Consider the following 19,795-nt stretch of genomic DNA (forward strand, 5'->3'; position numbering starts at 1 on the left):
AACAAAAACGCTGAGGGTTTTATCTGATTGCTAGGATATAGGATGGGTATAAGGTACAGGGGTGATGAGTAATGGGAAGGCTTGGACTAAATTCCTAATGTCCTTGTTTAGAATGAGTAGGTAGGAGTAGATAGGAGAAAAGGAAGACTAGAGAGGAGAAAAGGAAGTAATAATGACTAAAGGATAGGTAGGTTTGTGGAGATGCAAAAATGACACCTACCTCTTGTATGACTTATAACTAAAAAATATATATAGGTTTGGAATTAAATTGGTGAGTGTTCATTTGTTCAGTGTGGTAATATAATGGTGAAATTTGTAAGAATGAGAAATATTTGGAAATATTGTGAGAAATATTTGGGAAAGAGTGACAAATATTTGGGAAATAGGGAAAAGAATTGTTGATCCACATTGTCTAAGAGCCAGGTGCTGGTATCTTAGGCCTATACCTTAGCCACTCAGGAAGCTGAGATCTGAAGATCTCCGTTCAAAGCCAGCTGCAGCAGCAAAGTTTACAAGACTGTTAACTCTAGTTAACCAGCAAAAAGCTAGAGCTGGAGCTCAAGTGGTAGAGTACCAGCTTTAAAAGCGAGAAAGCTAAGGGACAGCACCCAGGCCCTGAGTTCAAGCCCTAGTACCAAAAAAGAAAAACAAAAATCTTCTGAGGCTAGAATTACAAAACACTGTTCTAGAAAGTCAAGATCAAGGTTATGTTGGAGTCACAGTATGCATGTATAGTTCTGTAGGCCAACAGGTGGTATTCAGTATTTAAAGCAGTCAGCACTACCAGGATGTTTCTTGGCTATACTCATGAAATAATAGATGGTTGGATTAAATCCCTGACGGGGAACTGACTAGTTAAGGACAAGAGTGGAGAGTTCTGGAATGTTGTTAATGAATGTCTCACTAGGTTTCATAGACTGTCCTGAAAATGAAGTACTAAAATGGGCTTGTGCATAAATAAGAGGGTCTGAAGGGTTTGAGGGAGAATGTGGTTAGCTTACTCTTTGAGTGGTAATAAAAGGAAGAGATTTAGCATAGTTCCTCCACAGAAAAAAAAATTTTAAGTAGGTTTTTGTTTTTGTTTTGCATTAGCAAACTTTTTTTTTTTTTTTTTTGGTTAGTCGTGGGGCTTGAATTAAGGGCCTGGGTGCTGACCCTGAGCTTTTTTGCTCAAGGCTAGCACTCCACCACTTTGAGCCACAGCGTCAATTCTGGTTTTTAGTAGTTAAGAAGAGTCTTACAGAATTTCCTGCACAGGCTGGCTTCGAACCATGATCCTCATCCTCAGATCTTAGCCTCCTGAATAGCTAAGGATTACAGGGGTAAGCCACTGTTGCCAGATTTTAGCCAACATTTGAAAATACTTCCTTTTGCCAGTCTCTCAGATGATAAGATGTAACAAATGTCATGATCCTCCCATCTTGACTTTCAGGAGGAATTTTGTTAGTACTTTTCTGGTAGTTTGTTTTTCTTTAGTGCTAAATGACACTTTCTGCATCTTTCTTTAAATAAATGAAATGCTGGCTAGCACTTGGGAAGCTAAGGCAGGAGAGTACATTCAAAGCCAACTTGGGTTATATAGTGAAACCCCCCCTGCAAATAAACAAAACTATTAAAATACCTCCCACCTACTGTGTCTAACCTGTCTTTTCAAAGCAGTTAACCGTGTTGAGGTATAATTCACTTGCAGTAAAATGCTCCCATTTAAGTGTACAATTTTGACAGCTGTATAACCCCTGCCACCAGAGTCAAATGGAACGTTTCTTTACTCCCAGAAAGTTCCTTTCGGCCTAGTGTCACCCTACTGATCTACCTCAGTAGCTACAGGTTTGTTTTGTGTTCTAGAATTTTATACAAAGTGTGTTATACAATATGTATTCTTTTGTCTTAGCTTCTTTGACACAGCATAATTTTGAAATTTCTCTGTGTTTTGGATATCATTTGTCAGGTTTTATTGCCAAGGGGTATTCCATTGTAGACTTTATTTCCAGTCCTGTTCCATACAGAAGCTGTTTGGCTGTTTGGAACAGCTACTACAGAAGTACCTAGTGTTTTACCCCCACTTGTTGCTTAGTCATGCCATTTATTTCAACTCTTGTTTCCATGGGACTCCTCTTTACTAGGCTAGCTCTTGATTGTCATATTTCCTGGGCAGCCTTCAGGACTTTCTGAAGTATTCACCTCAAATTTGACAGTCCTAAAATTAAATCATACCCTTTTCAAAATACTATCTCCTTTTCTGTATTTCTAATCCTGGTTGATGGTACCACTAATTTACTTGTCATTCATACCAGAAACTTGGAAGATTTTTATCTCTCTTTTCTGTCACTAAATTTTGTCATTGCCTCCTTAAAATAACTTATATTGATACCCCTTCTCCAACCATATCTAGTACCTTTTTTTGTTCAGGCCCCCATTTTTCTCCTTACATATTTTCAGAGTGCTCCTGCTGGCATCTTTGGCTTTCTCTATCTGTGTCCATTTTATTCTTCATTGTGCTACTAAAATTGATTTTCTAGTGGTCCACACACAATGTTTATTGCTCTCTACTTAAAAATCTTTTCTAATCCTGTTTGCAAGGTAAATTATGAACTTTTTATGACATAATAATTCACTACTTAAGTCATATGTTTAATCTATGAGGACCTTTGCTGAGTATTTTACATGTCATTATTTATTTTACTCTTCACAATTATATGAGATAGATATCCTTTTTTCTACTTCATACAAAAGGAAACAGGCTTTGTTTGAGAAAATAGGACTTTACCTAAAACAACAGAACTGGTAAATAAATAATAAGAGTCAAGATTTGAATAAGGCCTGATTTTCTGTCTGTCCTCTTAATTTTTGAGACAGTCTTACTCTTGAGTTCCAGGCCATCAATCCTCATGGTCCTCCTACATCATCCTTCCTAATGCTGTGATTACCGGTGTGCAACATCATACCCAGCTTAGGTACTTTAGCCAATATGATACAGTCTTTCCTTGTGATATGTGAGCCATTATTTATTTTTCATTTCATTTCCTATCCTATGTGCAACCTCTGATCTAGCTGCACAGAATCAATTTGTTTTGCAAATATGCCATGTTCATGCTTCTGTACATTTGACTATTGGTTTGCCCTTCCCTTCCTTCACTGTCTGACCCATTATTATACAACTGCAAAGCTCCTCTGAGCCCTTTTGGACTTCTCCAGCCACACCTTTACATATGCTTAGTTTTCTTGTAACACTTAACCTGACACTGAAAGCAACCAGTGCCCTTAATAAGTCCTAGTCTCCAGTACAACAGTATCCAGTGTACTTATTGATTATATAAATGAGAGGCTTTATGTTCTACTTGCCTCAGAGATTTTTTTATTAATAAGTTTTTATTGTGAAAATACTGTATAGGGCTGGGAAGGTGGCTCAGTGGTAGAGCGCTTGCCTTGCATGCCTGAGGCCCTGGGTTTGATTCCTCAGCACCACATAAGCAAAAAGAAAAAAGCCGGAAGTGGCGCTGTGGCTCAAGTGGTAGAGCGCTAGCCTTGAGCTGAAGAGCTGAGGGACAGTGCCCAGGCCCAGAGTTCAGGCCCCATGACCAAAAAAAAAAAGAAAAGAAAAAACTGTACAAAGGGGTCAGAGATTTTTTTTGAAAGTAAAATGAGATATAGATGAGTGTCTTAAACTGTGTAGATTTGTTCATCTTCATGCAAATGTAAGAGGTTATTTTATTCATGAACAATTAACTTCCTAAAAGCAGTACTTGGTTCAAATAAGATTAGTATTAACTTCCATCCTGGTCCTGCATAGGACTGATTTTTGCTTGTTTTTCCAGTATTCCCAGTTTCTAGGGCTTTTTTTTTGTTGCTTTGTTTTTCACAGTACTGCGGTTTGAACTCAGGGCTTTACACTTGTTAGGTAGGCCGTCTGCCACTGAACCAAACTTTCAGTCCCCTACGTTCTGTTTTTTGTTTTTGTTTTTGCTTTTTTTGGGGGGGGGTCCGGTTGTGGGGCCTGAACTCTGGGCCTGGGCACTGTCCCTCAGCTCTTCAGCTCAAGGCTAGCGCTCTACCACTTGAGCCACAGCGCCACTTCCGGCTTTTTTCTTTTTGCTTATATGGTGCTGAGGAATCAAACCCAGGGCCTCAGGCTTGCAAGGCAAGCACTCTACCACTGCGCCACCTTCCCAGCCCCTTTGTTTTGCTTTTTAAGCCCCTGTGAGAGCTTTGGGAAGATTAGCGATTGGGCATGACTTATCTGATGAAAAAATAGAAGATTTTACTCTCCTATTTTATTGACATTATATCTCTGTCCTTACTGTTGGTCATGTAAATACATCATAAGAAAATTGACAATAATATTTACATTTTAAGTGCCCTAGGAATAGAACTTATAGTCCATATAAATTTCTTTAAATTTTTTTTTAACATTTTGCAAATATATTTGGGATTCTTCTGATAGTTCATTCAATTAAACATACCTTTTGGGAAACCCTAGAGGAGTGCTTTTTCTTTTTCTTTTTCTTTTTTTTTTCTTTTCTTTGTTGGTGATAGGTCTTGAACTCAGCCTGGGCGCTGAGCTCTTCAGCTCAAGGTGAGCCTCTACCACTTGAGTCACAGCACCACTTCCGGTTTTCTGAGTGGATTATTGGAGATAAAAGTCACAGAGTTTCCTGCCTGGGCTGGCTTTGAACCTCCATCCTCAGATCTCAGCCTCCTCAGTAGCTAGGATTACAGGCTAAGAGGAGTGCTTTAAGAGAATATTTGTTTTAGTCTGTTCCCAGACCAGATCATCAGATGTCTTAAACGTTTTAATCTTTTTGTTTTTGCCAGTTTTGGGGCTTGAACTCAGAGCCTGGGCACTGTCCCCAAGCTTCTTTTGCTCAAGGCTTGCACTCTACCACTTGAGATGCAATGACATTTCCAGCTTTTTCTGCTTATGTAGTATTGAGGAATTGAACCCAGGGCTTCATGCATGCGCGGCAAGCACTCTACCACTAAGCCATATTCCCAGCCCCTGTAATCTTTTTCTAAATTTTACTTGGGGATGAAACAGAGACAAATACACATAACTAGATAATGCTAATTCTGTCTGCAACCTTCAATTTATATTAAATATCAGTTGTTAATCTTACTTAAAAATGCCCAAAAGTGTGCAACATTGAAGTAAAAATAGGCAAAAGGGAGAAGTGTTTGAGGCAAAGTGAAGTGGCAATTATTCCTCAATATTGTCCTCAAAACATGGGATTCTGTGAGGTGATGATAGTCTTATCAAATTGGAAGCTGTAAACAAACCATCTTGACCTTGAGTTTCAGGTTTTTATTTTTATAGATTGTAATCTGGACTGGGAGTTCTTGATGTTTTCAGTCACAATTGAGTTCCTGTTACAGAGCTACTGGAATTGTTTCATGACTAACCTTTTTACGAAACAAAGCTCTTTTTATAAAGCTGCCACACAATTTATAGAAAATACCTAACAATAATACTTAATAATCTGGTGCTTTTTATATTTGAGGCACTGTTCTAAGCAGTCTGCCTGCACTCACATTTTATCTTCACAGCTACTCTGTGTGTTGGATACTGCTATTATACTCATTTTACAGCTAAAGAAATAGAGGTACTAAGTGGCAGTGACAAAGTAGCCCGATGTCACACACATAAGTTCCTCTTGGAAGTATATAAATGTGCTTTTAATAATTTTTAAAAATTATTTTTCTCCTTTTTCCCCTTCTCTTCCCGTTTTTTGTTGGTATTGGGGTTTGACCTCAGCTACCATGTTGGCCATACTTCCAGCTCTTTATTGAAGTAACTTCAAAAAAGTAGAAAGGATGCCAGGTATTTGGTTAACTATTATATAGTGGGTTAACCTCAAAATAGAAAATTTGGTCAATAAGAAATTTTTTATTCTGGAGTCAGAGCTATTTTAGGGACTTGCTGCCTGGAAAGGACACCCCTGGGACAGCAGATCCCTTAGTTCCTAGTGAACAGCTGCCTCACCAGCACAGCTCCTCCTGACCATGCAAAGGTTGTCAACAGGGAATTGAGCCCAGCTTATTAACCCCTTTCTGTTTCCTTTCCAGCTAGCCACAGTGCAGCCTGGCCAGAATTTCCACATGTTCACAAAGGAAGAACTTGAAGAGGTTATCAAGGACATTTAAGCATTTAAGGAAGAGTGATCTTCAGAACTTCTTTGGGACATTTTCAGTTTTCCTAATTGCCCTTAAATTTTATTCCCAGCTCCAATTCCTTGGAAAATCTCTAGTATGTGTTCATTTTTTTTTAATGATGTCTGTACATAAAGGCAGTTCTGAAATAAAAGAAAATTTTAGAGTATTTGTTAGTGGTCTGTGTTCTTACGATACAGTCTTTTATTTGAAATGGTTATGTTCATCAGTGGATGGACAGTGGTATTAATATCCCTCTCCTGTGAGAGTGTCTGTTCTAAAATTATTTACAACATAGTTAACTTTGCCGTGAGTCCCCTGGGTGATGAAAAATGAACTCAAGCTAATCCAGCTCCTCCTAGTGGGTAGTTGATGTTAATACTCTGTAAATCCATTACATTTGTGTAAATTCTCTTAGATGAATATATATTTTTATTGCTATCATGAACGGGATGCTACTCAGTGGCTTTTTGGGGGTTGTTGATGAGTTGGGATAAACCATCTACCATGTTAAAGCTGTTAATTGTATCGTGGTGACGGTTTGGAAATGCTTCCCTTTTTATGAAGTTGACATGAAAAAAGTGATCTTGGCCTCACTAGTAATTACAAATCTCAGCCTTATCAGTAAATGTAAAATTCAGAAGCAGTTTGTCTTAGACTATTAAAGAATAATTTATGCATCAAAAATGGCCATAGGACATAGGTATTATATAGGCATTATCACTAGCTAGATGAAGAATCTAAGGCTCTGTGATCATGCACAGAAAATTGTTGTTGGAGCTTAAACTCAGATTTTCTGGCTTCACATCACCAGCTTTTGAGTAACAGGGAAATGTCATGGAGATTTGAAATATAGTTGCACCATCCACACCATATAAGTGGATGATGAAGAATTGATGATAATTCACTTATGAGGATCCCCAGACTATTTTCCAAGGCTTTTCTATATTTTCATTAGGTACTTGCACTCTGAAGTTAAAATAAATAGTAACCTCCTGAGTAGACTAAATTCATACTGTAGTTCCAGCAATAAACTTGTATCTACAATCATTTTGGAAACTCCAATGACAGGAAATACTGGGAACAAAATCTGTCCTAGACACACAGAACAAACCTAGAAAACTAGAGTATATTATTAATTTCCTAGAAACTTTAGTGATTTTAATCATGTTATATATAACGTGTTAATGATGAGATTTGTTTAACTCATGATCACTTTTATTAAATCTTAATAGAAAACATCATTGGAAAAGGTTCTACCTCAACTTCAATTACTCATTTACAAGTTTATTGAGAACCTACTTCCTATATGCTAAGTAATGCATTGGGCATTTGTGGGGGATAAAGTTATGAAAATGTTCTTGGTCTCCATATGGTCTGAAATTTACATCTAGTGGGAAGAATTGAGCAATAAATTTCCCTTTTAACACTAGTATAATGTAGAAATGGAGAAAGCACATGCTAGTTTGGAGATCTGAGTTATGTCAAACACATGAATTATACAGGACAAGAATACCAAGCAATAGTTTTTAACCTAGTTCTCTGCTTCAGCTTAAACTGTCTTCCCTCTTCCCTCGTGGGCATCAGTGGCTCATCTTAGCTTCTCAGGAGGCTGAGATCTAAGGATAGCAGTTAGAAGCCAGCCTGGGCAAGAAAATCCACAAGATTATCATCTCCAGTTAGCCACATAAAGCCAGAAGTGGGGCTGTGGTTCAAGAGGCAGAGTACTAGCCTTGAGCATGAAAGCTCAGGGACAGTGCCCAGGCCCAGAGTTCAAGCTTCAAGACTGGCCAGCTCCCCCTCCCCCCAAAATGGAGGTGTGGCTCAGTAATAGAGGGCTTTGCCTTCAACATAGCTCCCCTAACCTGAGTTCAAGCCCCAGAACAGGCATAAGAAGAAAATAAAAACTGTCTTCTTTTGTACTGCCTGGGATTTTACATACCATAGACTGAGGAAACAAAAGTCATGCCCTCTGTTATTAAAATGTGCATTCTTTAAGGAGAATTTCAATTTTCTGTAAACTGTTGAAGCAAGGTTTGCTGTCAAATGATGTTACTAGGAAAGGCAATGTTTTTAGTGTTGTGTAGGTTGCTTTATATCAGTTGTCTGCTATATTTATTTAGAGAAAATACAGTTTTAAGTAGTGAATTTGACATTTTACACGTGACATTTTACATGCTACACATTTACATATTTTACATGTGTGACATTTATATATGTAATCCTTAGCACTGCAAAAAAAAAATCCTTTCACTGTCATGCTCCTAGGATCTTATGGTTTGAGGAAATGTACACTGTAAGAATATAGTGGCATGAACTTAAAAGCAGGGTGAGGCCAGGTGTGCTGGTGCCCACTTGCAATCCCAGCTCTGAGGAGATGAAGGATCCTAGTGTGAGAGCAGCCTAGGCAAACTAATGAGACTCTGTCTGAAAAAATAAAAGCAGGGCTGGTAAGATGGCTCCGTGGTAGAGTGCTTGCCTTGCATGCATGAGGCCCTGGGTTTGATTCCTCAACACCACATAAGCAGAAAAAGCCCGAAGTGGTGCTATGTCTCAAGTGGTAGAGTGCTAGCCTTGAGCTGAAGAGCTGAGGGACAGCACCCAGGCCAGGCCCAGAGTTCAGGCCCCACAACCGCCAAAAATAAATGAATAAGAATAAAAATAATAAAAGCAAAAGGAATGAGGACATGAATCATGCAATAATGTTGAGCCAGATATAGTCCTAGCATTTGGGAGGATGAGGCAGGAGGATCAGGAGTTGTCCACCAGCCTGAGTTATATGGCAAGACCCTGTCAAAAGCAAATAAAGTGAGGGTAGTACAAACAACTGCAACTAACTTAATAGCTAAAATGTGTATCTGATAATTTCTCCAAGAGGTGGCACTATTGAGTTGCCTTTATTTTCAGACAAGAAGACAATAGACCATTCATCTTTGTGTCACTGAAACAAAGAAATATTCCTTTATAGCCTCACTTCTCTCCCCCCACCCTATTACCAGTCACATGCCACTGGAACTGACTGCCTTGTGATCTACTCTATAGTTGGCATAGCTTTAAAACTAATCTGTATCTTTAAAAATTAATTTGACACGTAGTAGTTGAAGACAGGAACACATTGTTCATCATTTCATCTATTTTATCTTGTTATTTCCAGTAGGTCTCCAGCTGAGAACTTGGAAGACTTCTCTGGTGATTTTTCCATCTTGCTTAGATGGCATTCAGAAACTTTTCATCTCTCATTTCATCATGTCTCACTGTGTTATATTTGGGGGGAAGGACATACATTTGTAAATCTTTTTCTGAAACTAATGTGACTAATATTTTGACATAAATTTTGGATGGGGTTCATTACTTTTTGCTCTGTAGCGAATATATCCTGTGTTGGGATTGTTACTTTATAGGTAAAATTGTTTCAGTTGCTTTCTTGAGGTGTAACATTTTACATGTTTTGAATCTAGTTGCTATCTCTTCTACTGAAAAACTTGTAGCATTGGGAAGAGATGGAGAAAGGGTTAAGAATTTGGAACTGGTTTTACCTGCACTGCATGTTCTCAAAGTGGTTGTGTGCAGATTATCTACTGCAAAGGGAACAAACTGTATGGGGGGGGGGGTGTTATTTATTAGAGTGCTAATTTAGAGGGACATCACATACTGGAACCAAACTAGTGCAATGCACTCACTGCCATAATTAAGGACATTGCGGTAAAGATAAATGTGCTACCTATGAGATGATCGTGTATAAAGTAGGCATTGGTCAATTCTCTCGCACCTCCTGCCGTTAACCTGTCCCTGATGCCTAAGCTACACCACATTCGAAGTCCAGGAAAACCAGGAGTTCCGCTTGTGGCCTACCTCTCTGTAGAAGAGGAAGGCCAGAGAAGCAAGACTTTTCTTCAGGATTGCCTGAGTCACGGACGTCCTGATGTCTATCTGCCTCCGTGGGGGGAGGGGGGGGTTGCGCATTCACCTTGGCAGCAAGGCGGCTGTTTCGGCAGACAATGGATGCTCCAGCGAGCAGGGGGTTAAAAACCCGAGCACCAGTTCATAACGATCCCCCCCCCACTCCCCTTTCCAGCCGGGCGAGTGCAGGGATTCCCTGAGATACTCCAGACGCTGCCTCAACCGAAGGGATTTCAGGAGTGTTTCTGGGGGAAATGAGGGGGAGTAACCAGTCCTTAACTTGTGGGGGCCAGAAAAGGCAGCGAGGGGGTCGAGGCGCCGCCACACAGAGGGATTCGTGGGAAGGTGGGGGAAAACCCCGGCGAACTCTGGAAGCCGGGCCCCGGAGACGCCGGACGAGGGTGGGGAATGACCTCAGCCGTTTCTGCCACGTTCCAGCCAATCAGTCCCGCATCTTGGCATCCGAATCCAGGACCCCCGAATCTGGAGGCGACGCTAGCCAATAAGAAGTGGGCTCTGGAAGAAGGACAGGCGGCCATCCAATGGGGGCGCAGAGGCCCGGCTGCGCGTATCCAAGGAGCGCCGGGTTTCGGGCTCGGGGGTGTGGCGCAGCGCCGGCGGGGGTGGGCGGGCGCGCCGGGTGACAGGTGTCAGCGGCGTCGGCATTCGGCGGCGATGGAGCGGCCCCGGGGAGCTGCGGACGGCTTCTCGCGCTGGCCCCTCGGCCTCCTCCTCCTCTTCCTCCTGCAGCTGCAGCCGCCGGCGACGCTCGGCCTGGACCGGCTGGACGCACCCCCGCCACCCGCTTCGCTACCGCTTCGCTGGTCTGGCCCCGTCGGGGTGAGCTGGGGGTTGCGCGCAGCCGCGGCCGGGGGCCCGATCCCCCGCGGCGGCCGTTGGCGCCGCAGCGCGCCCAGCGAGGATGAGGACTGCGGCCAGGTCCGGGACTTCGTTGCTAAGCTGGCCAACAACACCCACCAGGTGAGCGAGCGCAGGGGGCCCGGGCGTTGCCCGCGCTGGGCGGAACCGCCCCTGGCCCCCTCGCGGCCGTGCGCCGTGCTCCGGCAGCGGCCCCTCTTCCTGCCCCGCGCCGCACGCCTGGCGTCTCCGCCCGGAGGAGACTCCCGGGCCGCGGCCCGAAACCGCGGCGGGCAGGCGGCAGGAGTCGGCCCTAGGCGGCGGGGGGGGGGACGCTGAGGCCCTTAGGGCTGTGTTTCGTCACAGGAGAGGCAATCTTGGACTTTCACCGCGTTCTTTTTCTTTCTTTCTTTCTTTTTTTAAGTTGTCAAAATCTCTTGAGCGTCATTGTTTTCCGTCTGTATAAACAACCAGATTCACTCACGCGATTACCTACCAGGAAGCTGGAAGACTAATTAGGTCTTAAGTGCTTGCAGAAGAAGTTGGGCTGCGCAGAAGCAGAGGCGTGCCCTCTCTGGGTCAGTACTTTGGGGGGGGGGTGATAAAGTGGTTGTTCAGAAATCCCAAAGCAGTGGTTAGGCCACGGTGTGTGTATTTTAATAGTTAAAGGAAACGAGGTGAGTTTGAAACCAAACCATAAAACAACTTCCCAGCTCCCCCTCCCCCCCCACAAATTGTTCAAGATGCTTTGGGGGATGTAGGCACAGAACCCTTAACACCCTACCTGAAATGACCATGAAAGGCTCTCAGAACCAAAAATCCGATGACCAGGACATGGGGAACAGAACTGAGCCCCTTGGTCTAGATTAGATAGAAATGAGGGTGCCCTCAGCAGCTTCAGGAAAGAACAGAATATTTACCCAAGTTCCACCTGACGCTTACTGAGTCTGAACTGTTCCACCAAGATTCTGGACCATAACCAACCAACGTTCTCCTTTTTTTTCCCCCCTCAACCCAGAACACTTAAATTCCTCAGCCACAAGCCCATCCAGGGGATGAATTTAGTCCATCCAAAATAAGCCTTTCTCTGCAAAAACAAAACAAAAACAAAAAACACAGTGCTCTCTTACTGGCTTCTGTGTGTGTCCAACAGTGGGCCCTTGCTCAGTCACAATATTATTTATGTGCTCTGTTTTATTCCTTCAAAATTGACCTTCTGTCCTGGTATCCCAACTCTGACCTGGACGTCTACATCCTGTTATGACAAAATTTCCAATAGCTGAGAAACACGTAGCAGATACTTTGCTTTAGGTCAAAAGAATTTCGACATTGTGACAAGTAGTTGGGGACAAGTAGTTCAACCTTTGGCACACTTGAGTTGAGAAAATTGTTAGAAAAGTCTTGGCTCCTTGCTTCAGTACAACTAGGGCATCTTCCTCAGTTCCCTCCCCCAATGAACAATTGTTGCAACACATGTATGGAAAGTGCATTTTCAATTTAGTGTGTTCAATTTAGTATCCTTCAAATAGAATTGCACACAGAGGTAAAGGTATATGGCCAAAGTTCTCAGAAGATGATGTTTCATTGTTTTCTTATGGTGCTGGAGATTGAACCAAAGGCCTTGGGCACACTAGGCAAGTGCTCTACCACCAAGCGACATCCCAAGCTCCTATTGGCTGATATTCTGTACCTGCACTGTACTGGTGTGACCACATTCCATTCTAGTGGGTGTCCTTTTGGATTTATCTTTCTAGGTCTTTCTGTCTTCTGGAGACACAAGCCACTTGAAATTAAGGCAGGAGTATTCAAAGAAAGTTGTGTTAATGCAATCTGGATAAAGTAGCTAATCCAGTGCTGAAGGGTGGGGTGGGGTGGAGTAGGTAGAGTTGGGGTGGAATGAGCCCAGCAAAGTCCTGTTTCATGAGGAACAAAAGTGCACACACTTCCTTTTCACAGTGGGGCGTTGAGAAAGGCTTTACAACACTGGCACTTAATTTATGTCAGGACCACATTTGCCTTGAGTCAGCCAGACCCAGCATTCTCACTACATGTTTTAGGTTCTTATCTTGCTAGTTGATTTACATTTTAGAACTACAGTTATTTCTGGATTTATTCCTGTAGTCAGAGTCTTCCTGGTTAATTTCAAATGAAACGTCATTTGTAATGATTTCAAAGGAAGAGATTGAAAAACTGAATCTGAAACCACTCATTTTCAAAGTCCATATGTAAAAGAATTTTCCTCTGTTTCTTTTATCTAATTACTGTTTTGGGGTTTGTGGGATTTTTTTGTTAGCTTTTTTCTTTAGTCTTCTTTCAGTAACTTATTTAAAATCACTATTTTTTTTTGAGGGATAATCATCACTCCTCTGTAGTCTCTTCCTCAGAGAGCTCATCCTTTTTATAATTCTTATACCAAATTGAAAAAAAAGTGGTGCTCTGGTTAATAGCCTTCATCATAGAAGTGATTGCGATAGCTCTTACAGGTTTTGCTTTATTGCTCAAGAATTGTTATACAATGATTTGTTTTCAATTCTGTATTTTTAGAAGCAATAATAGTACTTCCTCAACTGTACTGAAGAGATCTAGTATTTTTAGACCTTTTATATAAACAGTATAAAATGAAAGTGTCTGCTGGACAGAATAATGTTTTATTAGAAACACTGCATACTTTTGCACAACTATGGAAATAAAGTACTTAAGTAATTTTTTCCTATGTAATATGACAGGATCCAATTCCCAAGAAAAAAAACAGAAGTTCTTGTTCTCTTCTCATGTCTTATAACTTGATGTAGTTCTTTTCAAGCCACATTAATTCCTGTAATCAATGTAAGCAAATGGGTGGTCTCCAAAGGCTCAGATCTGGGATAGGGGTGGGGTTGTTAAGCTACAAAATAAATGAGGAATTGGAGAATGAACAGCCTCAAAAGGTTTTTAGCAGATCTTCTAGACTTATTTCTGTGGCTTATGAGAACATATCAACGTTTAACTAATCTTATTAAGAAAGCAATGTATGGTTTTAGGTTCCCTAATGCTACACCTAAAACCTCTTCATTCATGAAACCCAACAGGTTATTCTCTTTCCCAAGCCTCCTTGTTTCTGTCTAGGAGATTTCCTTTTGTATGCTTTCTTTTCATTCTTGATATAAACACTTTCTAATGAGTTCATTTTGGACACCATATTTTTTTTCATATAGATATCATAATGATTAAATGCTCTGTTTGGGATTTGAATGAGTATAGAAAAGATTTTATCATTACAGTATTATGAGAAAGTAGAAGTGATATTAGCTATTACTAAAATCAGAAAACAAAAATGACAAGAAAACAAAGGAGAGAAATACAACAACTCATACCTTATAAAAACTATTGCCTCCTAATTTTGTTCTGGAGATATTATATACCATAGAAAGGCAGTAATAGCACATAGGGAGGCTTTGATGTCAACTTGTTTACATTTGCAGTTTGGCTATATTACTTGTTATCTTGGATAAATAAGAAATAAGTCCAGCCCGTCTTAGATCCTAGTCTATAAAGCAAGATAATGGTTGTAAAAAGTAAATGAGTGTATACATAAAATGTATTATGTATTAACTCATTAGAACAATGTCTAGTACTTAGCACACAAAAAGCAGTTATCTATTGTTTTTGTTATTAAGGTTTATTCATATATACTATTTTCATAGACTGAATATGCTTCCTTTTGCTTTTACCCCTACACTATTTCCAGGCCATATTTTTGATTGATTCTTTCCATCAAGTGCTGGAAATGCTCATAACATATATAACCTTTATAGATGAGAAAAATCGAGCAGGCCTAGAAGATTTTATTAATGTTGGTTGCTAAGTTGGGTTACTTCAAAACATTCTCCCACTAAGCACCCCTTTGAGGGCAGACATGAAACTCTGTCTTAAAGAAACAGTCGAAATGTCTTGGCCAGAGTTATAGTGGTGGCTGACATAATTTCCTTACCTCTCATTCCTCTGTATATAGACAGACCATTTGACGATTTCCTTAAAACTTTTAAAACTTATGATTAACAGGGCCTCCTGCTGCTCCTGTCACTACTTCTTTGCACATAACTTTTTAACTTCTACCCCAACATCAAAGCATCTGCTTTCTAAAATAAACAGGCCCCAGTAGAGAGCCTGTTGTATGTGCAGCCTCTGAGAAGAATGTGTGTGTTTGTTTGCCACACTGGCAGTGCTGAGTCTGGCCTCACAGGACTGAATGTGCCTGTTGGTGGCTTCGGGAAGCTGCTGCTCTCAGCCTGTTGTGGATCACCAGATCTTTGTAACACCCGGAAATCTGAAGGTCAGTGCCTTTAACTGCCCCAGAACTTTGTAACTGCTTCATTTATTCCATTTCTTAACATCTCTTCATTCTACATTCCCCAGCATCCTGCTTCCATTGTCTAGTTTATGTTACCTTCTCAGCCATTCATTTTTGGTGATGGCATGGACATTCTGGAAGCTGTCCTTCTTGGTCCTGATTGAGTGAACAAAGCTCTCAGGAAGAGTCCATTTTCACAGTGTGACTCTCAGACCTTTAATCTCAAAGGGAACATTAAAATTATGAATGTATCTGGAATTCTAGGGAAAACTATCAGCAGATTTGGTAAAGTCTAATTTGTCTGGAGAAGGATTAGTGTTTACAAAGTCTGAAGTTTGGTTGAAGTGAAGCTAGGCAGGCATGGTAAATGGCTTAAAGGGAATGCAGTGTAACAGGTAAGTTTTCTGCTAAATCAAAATATTTGGCTCTGTAAATACTGATTTTAATTGGTTTTATCTGTTTATGGAAATAATTGGAAGAAGGCTTATTTTTTGGTTAGTTTCTAATAGTTGTGTTCTTTCTATAATAGTGATAATAATAAGTGCTCCACCTTGCTGTTCTGATCCGCTCTTTTATGTCAGGTTCATAGAGGCTGCTAATAGTTCTATACTCTGCCTATTTTCTATCAGCTCTTGCTAACAGCCATCAGACTCTTGGTGGGTGACTGCTCACGTTATCCTCCCCAACTTTCCTTTTGTCTGGTTACCCTTGTGTGATGATCACATGCCAGGCAATGCTTACTTAGCACCCAGTTGTGGGTGCTTAGAGTGTAGCAAGAGAAGACGTTTCCTCTTCTTCCTCCCTTCCTATCAGCTTCTGTCCCCAAGTTTCTGTATTTAGAGAACATGAATTGCACTTTTAAGATGAAGAAATGAAGCTGGAGGGGGGGGCTGGGAAGGTGGCTCAGTGGTAGAGTGCTTGCCTTGCATGCATGAGGCTGTTGGTTCGATTCCTCAGCACCACATAAGCAGAAAAAGCCAGAAGTGGTGCTGTAGCTCAAGTGGTAGAGCGCTAGCCTTGAACTGAAGAGATGAGAGACAGAGCCCAGGCCCAGAGATCAGGCCCCACGACAGGCAGAAAAAAGAAAAAAGAAATGAAGCTGGGGATGTTTTGTAAGATTAGAAGCTAATGTTAACACGGATGAAACCATGAAAAATGACATATCATTAGCACCAGAAATACCTATGTAGCTAGAGATAGATTTTTTTTAATGCTATGAAGTAGCTACTGCATTTGTAAATTTCTATTAACTTTTCAGTTCCCTTTTCTGCCTTCCTAGCCAGAATTTCTATTTACTCCTCTTTTTAGAAACTTGTTCTTCCTACTTTGTGGTTTCATGATCTGTCTGTGGGTGGGTTTCGGGAGTAATGGTGCTTGAAGAACAAGCTGATCAATTTCAGTTAGTTCTACAGCAGCTTTTTTGTTTAATGGTGACTACAGTCAAGGTTGGTCTAATATGTGACTTTGAGCTAGTGGGGTTGAATGAGTCATCATGAGAGACCCTTTATATCTAAGATTGTAAAGAGAATGCTGGACATGTGGGTTTATTTAAAGACTGTGGTTATTTTTCCTTCCCTACCCCCAACCCAGTCTCAGGAAACCACAGTAAAAACCAAATCCTTCCATTCAGAACCTGTGGAGTTCTAGTGAGAAAGTTTTCTGTAAATGCAAGTTGTTTTCTGTTTTGTGTTTCAGTGTCTGGACCTCAGTTCCTCATCTACAACTTGAGAAGTTTTAGACTGGCTTTGAAATGTCTTTTAGAAATTTCTGTGATTTATTGGAAGAATAAGAGGCCATAGGTTATGATCACAAATGTTTATTAGTTGATTCCAAATTTAGAAGCAAATTGTGGCTATTCAGTTTCCCGATGGAACTTGAACATAGTATAGATTTCACATCTGGGGGTGATTTGATACCACCTCCAGAGCTTGCTTCAGTGAAATTCGAGTGTTCTTAAAAGATAGAAGGACTATTTCTTTTCATAGAACTATGAAAAACATTTGTCGCTTATTTTCTGGGTAGTACTTTATCATTCCTTGTTAGCTGAAAAACCTAATGTTAATAAAATCTACTAGCTTAGATAGTTCATTCCAAAGAGAGTCAACAGATATGTAGCAGTAAATATATATTTTTTTCTTTTCTAAAGTATTATACCAAAACAGCTCCCTGCTACTTTTCTTCATTTGGGCTGCGATGAGTTTGAAAATAGTTTGCTTACTTTATGTATACTTTCATCTGACTAATTGGCTTCATTTGTTGTCTTCACAAAATGTAATTTGTTGTTTCTAGGCCTTATACTATCCCTCACGTGTTTGCTTTTAAGAGTTCTATTTTTCCGTATGTTCTTTAAAAACACAATGAGTTATGACATTGCATATATGCTAGTTTGAAAGTTTAGGTCAAGGGGCTGGGAAGGTGGCTCAGTGGTAGAGTGTTTGCCTTGCATGCATGAGGCCCTGGATTCGATTCCTTAGCACCCCATAAACAAAAAGAAAAAAGCCGGAAGTGGCGCTGTGGCTCAAGTGGTAGAGTGCTAGCCTTGAGCTGAAGAGCTGAGGGACAGCGCCCAGGCCCAGAGTTCAGGCCCCACGACTGGACCCCCCCCAAAAAAAAGAAGAAAGAAAGTTTAGGTCAACATGAGATTACCTTGAAGAACCACAAGAAATGGAACGAAGAAGAAAATTTGTGTGTATGGGGGGCACACACGTGCTAATGATCTTAGGGCTTGAACTTAGGGCCTGGGCATTATCCCTGAGCTTTTACTCAAGGCTGGTGCTTTACCACTTAAGCCACAGGTGTACTTCTGGCCTTTTGTTGGTTAATGGCAGATAAGAGTCTCATGGACTTTCCTGCCTGGGCTGGCTTTGAATCACAATCCTCATATCTAAGTCTCCTGAGCATCTAGGATTATAGGTGTGTGCCACTGGTGCCTGGCAGTAAGGAATTTTTTTTTTTTTTTTGCTGTTCATGGAGCCTGAACTCTGGGCTTGGGGCATTGTTTCTCAGCTCAAAGCTAGTGCTTTATCACAGCACCACTTCCAGCTTTTTCTGCTTATGTGGTGCTGAGGAATCGAACCCAGGGCCTCATGCATGCAAGGAAGCACTGTAGCACTGAGCCACCTTCCCAGCCCCGGAAAATTTTAATTTACTTTAATACTTCTCAGACAAGGTAGTTCAAATAAAATGTTTATATTGCTATTTATCATAGGGATTCAAAGTATGAATATATTATATAGAAAATTCAAGAGATATCTCAAAACCTAGATTTGAGCACTGTCTTTCTTATATCTTAACCTGTGTAATCATGGAAGATTACTTCCCTAATCTTCTTGGTTGGTTTTTCAAACTAGAAAAGCAGGCTCTTAGAGTTGTTTGGAGGGTCAAATGAGAAGTTTTATCAAAGTATCTTGTTAAACGTAATGATTAGGTAGAGCCACTTATATATGAACTTTCAGAACTGCCAATTGTGTACTGAGTAGAGCCCAGACCCATGCACATGCAACTCAGTGGGGGCTTGTAAGAAGACAGGACCAGTTCTGTGCAGTGCTCTGGGAAAGCCTCCTAAGTGAAGAAAGAAAACAAGGTGGAAAAAAATCTTAGGGAATTCTGTACTGAAGTAGGAAAATATAAGACCTGCTCAGGGAACAGCCAGTTGAAACATTATTTTAGAGAAAGTGATTGATGTGAATGACTAGTGTTCTACAAAAATATATAGGGAATTAAATGAAGATAGAACTTCCGTGTGAGTGGATGAAACATTATTGCTGAAAGTGTTTTAAGACATGTTAGATAGGAGGTCAAAGCTGAAGAAATCAGAGGTGACAGTGGGAGCCAGAAGATCTGACCTTTTCAGAGGCTACCCATTGCTTTGGGGTCTGGGGAGATATGCCCAGCAAGAGAGCAGATTGGAGGTCAAGGTGGGCTTGAGATGCAAGGTTCCGACTACACTCCCAGACTTCTAGAAACCTATGAGGGCTATAAACAAGTTTCTCTTTTCTGAACACTAGAATCCAGCATAATTGGCCGACTATGTGTTTAACAGCTTGAACTGTCCATTGTTAGTCTTGTTAAATGGTCACATCCTTACTTTTAGTGATGAGGCTAGATGACCTCCCTACTCACTGGCTGAAAGGTGAGAATAACAATCTAAATGTTCTAATATGATGTTGCATTTGGAAGTGATTCATGAAATTTTTTTTAATCAATGCATTTGCTTTAGGGGTAAAGGCAAAGCTGTAAGACCCCAGTTATGAGCTCTTGAGGTCATTATTGAGCTTTGTGGGGTTTTTTGTTGTTGTTGTTGTTGGTGTTCTATTTTGTTCTGTGACAGTAGTAGAATTTGGACTCAGGGCTTGGGCATTGGGCGCTATCCTTTAGCTTTTCTGCTCAAGGCTGGAGCTTTACCACTTGAGCCATAGTTCTACTTCTGGCTTTTTGATAAGTAAATGGAGATAAGAGTTTCGCATTGGGGCTGGGAAGGTGGCTCAGTGGTAGAGCGCTTGCCTTGCATGCTTGAGGCCCTGGGTTCGATTCCTCAGCACCACATAAGCAAAAAGAAAAAAG

General features: G+C 40.9%; 2 protein-coding genes across 3 annotated transcripts in view; both read left to right on the forward strand.

Moving 5' to 3' along the window:
* Psma5 (proteasome (prosome, macropain) subunit, alpha type, 5) overlaps positions 1–6,313 on the forward strand; it is a 28,897-nt gene extending 22,584 nt beyond the window's left edge. The window contains exon 9 of the mRNA XM_013031919.1: positions 6,061–6,313. Coding sequence (XP_012887373.1) covers positions 6,061–6,138 — 78 coding nt within the window. The 3' untranslated portion in view covers positions 6,139–6,313. The remainder of the gene's footprint in view (positions 1–6,060) is intronic.
* A 4,335-nt stretch (positions 6,314–10,648) lies between these two features.
* Sort1 (sortilin 1) overlaps positions 10,649–19,795 on the forward strand; it is a 64,459-nt gene continuing 55,312 nt past the window's right edge. For both annotated transcript variants that reach the window (XM_013031902.1, XM_013031903.1), the window contains exon 1: positions 10,649–11,025. In XM_013031902.1, the coding sequence (XP_012887356.1) occupies positions 10,720–11,025 (306 nt within the window). In that variant the 5' untranslated portion in view covers positions 10,649–10,719. The remainder of the gene's footprint in view (positions 11,026–19,795) is intronic.

The sequence above is a fragment of the Dipodomys ordii genome, unplaced genomic scaffold, assembly GCF_000151885.1.
Source record: "Dipodomys ordii isolate 6190 unplaced genomic scaffold, Dord_2.0 Scaffold146, whole genome shotgun sequence".
NCBI lineage: Eukaryota > Metazoa > Chordata > Mammalia > Rodentia > Heteromyidae > Dipodomys > Dipodomys ordii.